The following is a 10,169-nucleotide window of genomic DNA, read 5'->3' as shown; positions in this document are numbered from 1 at the left end:
TCGTGCAACCTCAGGCCTCTAGAAAGCAGAGTGGTGGTGTGATTCTGAGCGCAGAAAGACATTCCCACACATCCATGTCCGCAACGAAATCTAACAGGTCTTCTGATTGGAGACGTCCATTTTCCAATCTTTAACTCGACCAACCAGATCTGCATATAAACACGCCAAACATCAATTTATAAAATAAAATAAAAAAATAAAAATTTGACATTATTAATATGTCTGATTAGGAGAACGCCCTAAGCGACAACTTTCTTCGTTAATGATTGCCTTACAACTTACATACGAAACAATCCACACTGATGACAGGCTATGCCCACTTCTCTTAGCACACTTATATCAACTCATCATTCTGATTAACGCCTCAGTATCTGAAATTTTTCCGAAAAAGTCACTTCATAAAACAACTTTCCTTGAAAGAAAGAAAAAAAAAACTAGACTCAAATTCCGTATGTGGCGGAAGGAATTTTGTTGGCCTTCTTGTACAATTTTTATTTGATCAAATTTTTGCAATTTTCAGGTTCTTGTATCACGTCGATTTCAAGACCAAATAAAATAATACATCGATAATTCACAGGTGTATTAGGCAATCCTTTTGCCCTCAATACTGTGTCCCAACTTCATTTAACGTGCAAGTTCAAATGCCAGCTGGAAAGCAGTAACGCGATCTGGGTCAGATTGAGTTACTCGTGAGCGTATCGCTTGCCAGCAAACAGTCTACCGAGGAAGGCAGCATGGGATGATCTGCGTACAATGACATCTCAATCCGCAGTAATTTTTTTTACAACTAAACCACTCCACTGACTACAAGTGGCCTTAAGAGGACGACCTGACGTGTTACACCCTATACAGATCCCTTGTTGTCTAGCGGTGTTTGTGTACAAGGTTAATTAACCTTCGCCCAAGTGGGTCGGTATTACTTTGTTCTCTCTTTGCTTACATCTCGCTCGTGGTGACCGCACGGGCTAATGAGACTGCATGCGTGTAGTTATTTGACACTTTGTTTATCTCTGTATACTCTTGTGTGGATGGGACTGGAATAAAAGTGGATAGTTAGAGAGAAACGTGATTGCACGCGTAATGATCGGTGGGAGCACACCATCCGTTATAATGAAATTTATGTTATGTGCTTATGCGGTCGCCATGGTAACAGGAAGTCGACCGATCATCAGAATATACGTTAAGTGCTTAGAACCTAATTTTTTGTTGTTATTATTTTATTTTGATAGTTTTAAACTGTGGTAATCGTTTTGCCCCCACTACTGACCCCAACTTTTCAATAATTATTGCAATTAGTCAAAAATTTACTGCTTTCCTTAGAATTTTCAAAATATCGCTGTGTGTCACTTTTTTCTGCTTGTTGCTTTCCTGAAAAATATTTTTATACGTACAATATTTTTTAGGAAAGAGGATTGCTATTCAAATGCTAGTGTTTACCAAAAAAAAAAAAAGGGAGGGGAGGGGAGGGGGAAAGAAAGAAAAAGAATTCTTCTTTCGATCGTTTACGCAGGTCAGTCTTGTTCGACAATGTCCTTTGGCTGAAAAGATCTGGGTTCCAATCCCTTCTGGGATGCGAAGAAGCTTTATCAGGGCTTTACAAGTGAAAGTGAATTAGCCTGTCTCATATGTTGGTTGGATTTTTTTTTTCTCCCAGAAACTCCGGTTTTTCATCCCCGCAAAACTGCAAACCTCCCAGCAGAACACAACAATACACACTCTGTTACGTCGGGTTTGGTTTTGAAAACCTCAATTGCGCCTCGTAGGTCAAGCGAAAAACAGAACATGACAGAAAGAAACAAATAAAACATGAGTGTTCCTAGATAAATCATTTTGTGATGAGGCAATGGAGTTTTCCATTTGTTCCACTCTTCTGAAGAAGAGCTAACGCCACTGGTCTAAATCAGTGAAATTCCTATACGTATCACAGCGCACAAAAGTGCGGAATCAGGGCACAGTTAGCTAGGTGAACTCCACGATGGAATTCGCTCGATATAAGTCGCATATGCGGACATTAAGAGAATGATAACTTCATCATGACAATTGTCCCGCACACTTAGCTCAAATTCCGCAAAATAGTTTTAGCTGAACAGAATTCCACTAGCGTGATCCAACCTGCGTTCAGTGGACATTATGACATCACACTACGAGATTTTTCTCTTCCCTATATTAAGATGATGTTGAAAAGAAAGGATTTTTATACACCCTCTGTCCAAAAAAGAAACCGAACTTTTCAAAAATAGAAGAAACTAGTGGCGCCACCTGTTGTATCTTTTTGTTGTCGAAAGCAGCAACCTTCATTAGTGTTGTGTCAACTGTTTATGACATTTTTTCATTAGAAGCCGAGTTATAGTGCCAAGAGTGACAGTGTGTTTTGACGAACAGTCGGTCGTCACGATATTCATGCCGTAAGGGACGAATTCCCGCTATCAATCGCTTCAAAACTTCGAGATAAAACTCACCATTGACCGGTTGGCCAGGCGGAACAAATTCTTTGTGGGTAATGCCCTTGGAATCGTAGGAAGAAATCAGCATTCTCTTTACTTTTACTTCTCCAAGCGACTTTTTTCCGCATGCCCCTCTTCTGGTGGTCTCCACTCAGCACTCTGTTTCGGACTCATACTCAAAACACCACGTTTCATCACCAGTAACGATCGTTACAAGGAAGCTTGAGTCCTTACAGCGGTTTTAATGAGGTCTTGCAGTGTTCAATTCGAAAGTTACATTTTTTAGTCGTCGGTCAACTTGTGGAGAACAAATCGCGAATTCAATTTACGAAGTCCCAAACTCTAAATGAAAATGTTGGGTACAGTTGATTTTGGAATCCCCGATTCACCTTCAATCAACCTCAAGGACGATTTCGGGTTTTCTTTGATGAAATCACGCACGTTTTGGATGTTAATTTCGTTCAGTCCAGTGTTTGGACGGCCCGGCTTTTCGTCGTCGTCAAGCATCTCACGACCACTTTGAAATCGCTTAACCCACTCGTAGACTTGAGTATGGGACAAGCATTCATCACCGTATGCTTTTTGAAGCATTTGATACGTTTCGATAAAACGTTCACCAAGTTTAACACAAAAGTCAATCGCAGCTCTCTGTTTGAAACTCATTTTCCGACCGTTCGTCAAAACACACTGTCACTCTTGGCACTAGAACTCGGCTTCTAATGAAATAAATGTCATAAACAGTTGACACAACACTAATGAAGGTTGCCGCTTTCGACAACAAAAAGATACAACAGGCGGCGCCACTAGTTTCTTCTATTTTCGAAAAGATCGGTTTCTTTTTGGACAGAGGGTGTATATAAAAATTGCAAATTTACATGTACAGTATGTGAAAATAATGTTAAGCATGTTTTGATACGTCTTCAGGAGAGCAGAGTAAAACATTAAAGAATACCGGTACAGTACATAGAGAATCGGTGTACGATGGTAATCTTGAAAGAATTAGACTTCGAGTATAATTCCCTCCAAAAACTAGAGGGATTTCTTTACCTTGCAATCTGAACTGTACATCACAGGTGAACGATCCTTTTGCAATCCGCATTCCGTTAGTTACTTGGAATTCCTTGGTTTTACGATCTGAGTATATTTCATTAGGTATACCCAGTTTTCATTAGTAAGGCAGATATTTCGCTGAAGGTATTGTCGTGGGCGTGTCCATTTTACTAGGAAACTGCTTCGTGTTGCATTTGCTAGCATAATAGTAATTTCCCAAACTAAAATCTGGGCATTTCATGAACCGCTTTGCTCTTTACGAAAGCATAAACTGGAAATGGCTATTTCCAGTTTATGAATAACGGCTTTTTTCGTTATTACAAATCACAGACCGGTTTGACTATTTTAAGGAAAAAAAAAAGTTTCCACTAACAAAAATCCTTCCGCCTTTATTTGAAAGTTGTTAATTGCTTTAGATGAGAGATGTACTTTATTGCCTGAGATGAGACTCCCCTCCCCATGCTTATTGGAGACCTGAAGGGGCTTGAAAAAGTTCCATCGTTGGTTTCTAGAAAAAGATTTCTAAACTATGTAAAATTAAACAAAAGAAAAGCAATAAAAAAATATAAACATTATTATTATTATGTTCGTATTTTCTACATTATCAGAGCAACCACATACACATTGAAACCAGATATAGCTAATCGAAATTTCATTTTGGAATTGAGTTATGAAACGCGCGTGGCACTTCGATCGATGGGCAAATACTTTGCCCATCGATCGAAGTTCTGGGCGCTACGTGATGATCAATGCATTTATGCTTAAATTTGACCTTGATAGTGTGACATTCCTAGGCCTTGTATTTAACATTTCGTGGTATTCCACTACACAGTATTAGGCTTCGCAGAACTCTTAAAAATAATAAAAATATTTCAATGACATCTTTGTATGTTTGTCATATCCACCATTTTTTTTATCGTCAGATGTTAAATATCACCAGTTATTAATTCTCAAAACACGAAAATCACAAAAAATAAAGAAATAAGAAATCACCAACCTCCAACTCGATGCAGTGTTTGTAAATAACTCTTGGAGGTGCTATTTCGTAAATTAAAGTTAACTTTCTCTTTCTTCCCTCCGAAAGTATTCCGACACCAATGCAAAGCAACTGAATGGTTTAAAACTAATACTTTTATTAATGAGCGGAGCCATAGATTTGTATCCCTAAATGCCGTGGGGATACAAATATGCACGTTATTTATAAAGACTTTAAATTCCCGGCGTGTTAATTAACAGAGAGAAACGTATTTTTTTAATTAAAATGATCACGTAGTTTGTGATTTTTTCGCTAAATCAAGGCCATTTCATACACGACCTCCGCTGAAGTGAAATAAAAAAATAAGTAAAAAAAGTTAAATAAATAAAAGGAGAAGATGAAAAGGACTGATTGTTCAACTCCATCAAGAAAAATCGCCCCTCCCTCTTCTTTAGTTTTCCGCACACACACACGCTCTTCCAATCACTTTATTTTCCATCCCAGACAAACTTCTCACGAATGCTGACTGCCAAATTGCTGATTTTCAAACAAGCTCAGGTTTCTGTAGTGACGTCACAAGAGTGTCTGGAGGTTGAGGATGAAACGAGCCTTTGCTCACGTAACCAGGATTGGATTACGCCTGGCCACGCGTTTAGCCCAGAGCAATATTTCTTTTGTATTCGAATTATCGATACCAGCGCGCGCACACACATCACGTGAGACCGCACCTCCCCAGTATGTGACGTACCAGGATGATGTAACAGGAGTACGGTATGAATGTACAGGCAGCTATCAACAAGACTGCGATGTATATATAGCAGGGGCGTTTGTCGATCCCTTAGAAATTCATAAACTGATAAGTTTGTTCTTTTCTCTTTACAATATGATGATGTGGAATAAGCCAGCACATCCTATAAACATGCCAAAGAGGTTGAAATTATCGTAAGTACGAGTCTTTTTTCTTTTGCTTACTTAAATTGTTAATTAACGCCAGCAATTTCAATTACTAAATTTGAAAAATTATAGACAATCAATGTACACCTTTGTAATAATTAAATATTTATTTTTCCTTTACAGCATTCTTTTGCGATTCTCCCAGCCAGCGCATTTATTTACTCTTCTTTTAGTTACCTACTTGGGCTTTATTATGTTTCCTAAAAAACCTCGCGCTCCTTGGGAACCCTCTACATTCAGTAGTCTCCTGTACGTTAGCACTTTTGCAACGCATTTTGGTACTCAAATTTGGATGACATTTATATCAGGTAAGCCTGTTAAAATATCTCACATTTTCCATTTAATCCCCCCCCCACCAAGTTCTGAATCTTATGAAGTATTTCATGGAACTACATTATTTTTTTTTTTTTTTTATGTAGTTGTAACTGCTAACTCTTATGACGTATATTGATTAAAAAACAAACTCTCACTAACCAAGACCTATGCACGAGAGGAAACCTTATTTTCTTCTTATTATTATTTTTTTTCTTAAATTTTATAATTATTAAATAAATATATTTTAGTAATGCAAATTTAGTGTATTCTGGTTATGTAAAGTTAACCAAATTTCATTTTATAAAGCTTACTAATAAAAGATAAACTAAAGTGTAAAAAATGAGAAATATTAGCTGCTAACTTAGAGAATATAACACGAGAATATAACGGTTTTGATATTGTTATCACGTAAATGGCAATTTAATTACAATTAGGTTCTATTTATTTAATAGGCCGAAAGGCTATTTTACCGGCGAACATGTTAATAGAAATGGGGATAGTAAATCCCTTTATATTTTTATAGCCGGGTACGAAACTCGGATCGAAATCAATGATTTCGATCTGAGTTTCGTACCCTGCTATAAAAACATAAAGGGATTTACCATCCCCATTTCTATTAAGGTTCTATTTAATTTTTGACTGCAATTGTTGCATGGATCAGCTTTGGATATGACAGAATGGCATTTTGTTGCCAAATTCTTTCATTAGTTGATTCCAGATTTTAAATGCCAATGATTGATATAAACATTTATATTATAGATTAAAAAAAATAATAAAAAACTCTGGCATTACTTTTTCCATTTCCCTTAAAATATTCTGAATGCTAATTACTGACACCCAAATAAATCTTGGATATATATGTATATCCCTGAATTCATTATATTTTCATTAATTTTCTTTTCTTTTCTTTTTTTCTTTTGTTTGTTTTAGGAATTGTTCTCTTCTTCAAGTTACCTCGCCAAGTATTTGGTCAAATTCAAAAACAACTGTTCCCGAAATATTTCTTTCTGAATTCTATTCTGGGATTCATCACTCTCCTGGTGTTTATACTCCACCATCCTCGTCAAGAAATTGAACTTAGATTACAGGTGAGAAATATCTAACAGAATTTCAATGATATCTGAAATTCTGTTAGATTAGATATTTCAGATATCAGTTGATTGTTTATTTTTACCGTAATCTATTCTCACAGGTGTTTCTTTCCCTGTTTCCTCTTGCTTTTTTCTTTCTTTCTTTCTTTTTTTTTTTTTAAAGTTATTTTTCAGGTTCATAGATTATTTCGGAAGAAGTTCTGTGTTTAGTGCATATTCATTATCGAATAGTTTATAATGGAGCAAAACAGTTCATTTTAAAATGTACAGTAAATATGAACAAAATGAAATCTCGAATGTGGAAAATTTAGAAATGAAAAAAAAAATATATGCGTGTGTGATTAAAAAAGTTCAACTTATTATACAAAAATATTTATATTTTTCTTTTGTATATCTTTTTATAACTATTAATATTATAATTAAATTGGATTTTATCTCTGTAAATGCTTTTAAAAATATATTTTCTTCTTACACCTTTTTATAATTAATAATATTTATTATAAGTAATTTTAAGACAAGTGTTAGTTTTCTTAAAATATGTGCGAAACGTATTATTGACGGTTATAAATGAGAGAATATGCTGCTTCGATACTTGTCTTACAAAATTTTTGTTCGATGTTCGATTTATCTCAGGCAACTCGGCTATAAATTACTAGAATGTTGAAACTTTATTTCTTTATTTTTTCCCGAAGTATTTCTTTGTAGAAAAGGTTTGGTTTCGGTGTAGATATCGTGCCGCCTTACTGAGCGCGTGGCTCAGCGGAAAATATTTCTATTGGGTGACTAGTAGGTGTGTTTGCTGACGTATCACATGCTAGGTGTCATGAGCAGTGAGAGCTCGTGGTTGACGTTGCGTTTTGCACGTAGGCCACTTTGGTATCCTAGCAACAGACTGCTTTACATGAAGAAGAGCACCTGGGGACCGTGGAATGTAAGTCCGAAGAGGTGTGCAGCTGTCAATATATTAGCCTAAGAGATTAACCGCCATCTGTCATCGAGGTTTAGATCCAGTTAATCTGCTGTCAAGAACCTTGTTCAGGGTCTGCCAAAAAAGACAGGTTTACAGTATAATTCGATACACTTTCCACATACATTGACATTGACTAAAAAAAAAAAAAATCGAACAAAGCTTGGAAAATTCGTCGATAATCACGTTTCAATGTTTTCTCTTAATATATAAGATTTTATTCTATTTATTTCTCATAAAATAAGAAATGGGAAGGATATTAAATTGAAGAACGCTTAAACTCTTGTAAAGGGTTTGTAAATGTGTGAATAGTTTACGAAATTCATGTAATTAAATATTTTTAACTGCAAAGTAATCTTTGGTGCTATAAATAAAAAACTGCAATTTTTATTTTTATAACAGTGATCTGGAAAACTTACGATATTAGTAAATTTAGCAACCTTTTGCGAATATAATTTGTTTAAAGTTATCAACCTCTCAAATATCCATCCTTATTCGGATGAAATTCTAAAATATTAAAAAATGATGAATAAAATATCTTATAAACTGTAATATACGATAATAAAATAAAAAAAATAATCTTAATTTTTCTGAAATTTTTTTTCTTTCTTGGAATGTAGTAAAGATACCATTTTATATTTCCTAAATAGGAATTACATTAAATTGTAGTTTCAAATGTTAAACATCGTAAGTATATATATATATCTCTTTAGTTGGAATTATACTAAATATCTCTTTAGTTGGAATTATACTAAAATTGCATTAATCTTTAATGCAACTTTTAACGTTCTCATTTCTCAAAATGGGTGCAAGATTCAAGAAAGTTTTGGTAGTTAAATATTTGGTTTTGAGATTTGTGAACGAGGATTATATTAAAGGGCAATTCAAAGCGTAGCATATATCTGGAAAAAAAAAACAATGAAAAAAGAAGTCATTTATTTACAAAAAGTAACATTAAGAAAATACTTAATTACTTAAACGATAAATAATAATCAGGAATTCTTTCACTGTGTCGCTTATTATTGATCATTGTTATCTTTTTATTGTATTATTAATAAATGATGTTATTATGATGTCTAATTTCGATCTCTTCGTTTCCAGACATGGGCATTAGCTATTTGCTTCCTATCCGAGCTCATCACTCGAATCTACCTCGTTCCGGTCATGCTTGCCACCATGGAAGCTAGAAATGCTATCGAAGAAGAAGCCGGTGTTGGTCAAGAGGTCGGTCGACACGAACCAGGACGTTTGCGTTACTGTCCACATTACATGAACCTTCACAAACAGTTTCGCAAAATGCATGGCTTGTGTGCTGCAGCAAACATTATTTCCATGTCCTGTAATGCGATCCATATGTATCACTTGGCAGCAAAAATTTCCAGTGTTTTAGTGTGAAATTTGTTGCTTACAAATTGTATCAGAACGGGATTTTATTTTTTTAAATAGTGGAGTTAAAAAACTCCAAGAAGAAACAGGAGATAGAGTCGTCCATGAGTGCGGGGTAGCACAGTCCCATGCAGCTGGTAGAGTTGGACGACAACATGACTCTGTAAATGCATTTTAATCATCGCATCGCATGTTTAATTTATTTAAAGTAAACTCTTTGCACAAAAGCAGAACGCTTTTATGTACTTAACACCCCAAGTGTCACAGTCAGTTCTTGCTCTTGATATGCTGTGTTCGTAATGTATAATAATGTCATCTAAGATTCGTACATTCTTTGGACCATATTGGTCTTATCATTGTATATAGTATATCACCATCAATTGTCTGAGTATGTTTTATCATGGATGTAATTATTTATAACACGTGATGTCACTTTAATATTTTGTTTATTGAATAAAGCCTATTTAATATCTTTAGACTTTCTTTTTTTTGTTTTTATTTATATAAAGAATATCAGGTATTTTTTGTCAATTTTTCACTAAACTACTAGATGGGAAACTAATTGTCCTTAACAGTGCATTTTAAAAATGTCACTTTCTAAACTGAATGAAAATTAGCTTGGAAACTGAATTTCACTTGGTTATTTTCAAACAAACTGAAAAGTTAGTTTTAAATTAGGATATTTTTCTAGAAGTTAAAAATTTACTTTAGAAACAGCATTATCAACTGTTTGTTTAGAATCTGTAAAAGGTAATTTTCCAGAAGGTCCAAGTTTGGACTTTTCGACAATCAACTGTTTCAATTTCAACACCAAAACACATTAATCTTGTTGTCGAGGCCAATATAAAAGTGCGAAGTGTTCTGTTTGTTGAAAGACACTTCTCGTTGACGTAATTTTTGGAAGTTTGGTCTCTGTGGTAATCCTTTATCAAGGTCAAATCAACTGTTAATTACTGTGTGTCCACTGGTAGCACCAGTGGACACAC

The 10,169-nt window shown here is 35.0% G+C and overlaps 1 protein-coding gene across 1 annotated transcript; it reads left to right on the top strand.

The window, feature by feature from the left end:
• The first annotated feature begins 5,350 nt into the window (after positions 1–5,350).
• Positions 5,351–9,659, top strand: LOC150097782 (transmembrane protein 205-like). Its single transcript, XM_090407508.1, has 4 exons — positions 5,351–5,412; positions 5,548–5,732; positions 6,670–6,827; positions 8,899–9,659. Exons 1-4 carry the CDS (start codon positions 5,354–5,356, stop codon positions 9,190–9,192), a joined length of 696 nt encoding a protein of 231 aa, XP_090263634.1. The 5' UTR covers positions 5,351–5,353; the 3' UTR covers positions 9,193–9,659.
• Positions 9,660–10,169: the final 510 nt, after the last annotated feature.

Source organism: Typopeltis vanoorti, chromosome 17 (genome assembly GCF_054136105.1).
Source record: "Typopeltis vanoorti isolate ZY-2024b chromosome 17, IOZ_Tvanoo_1.0, whole genome shotgun sequence".
Taxonomy (NCBI): Eukaryota; Metazoa; Arthropoda; class Arachnida; order Uropygi; family Thelyphonidae; genus Typopeltis; species Typopeltis vanoorti.
Note: the sequence above shows the minus strand (reverse complement) of the source record. Positions and strands in the feature narration are given on the sequence as shown.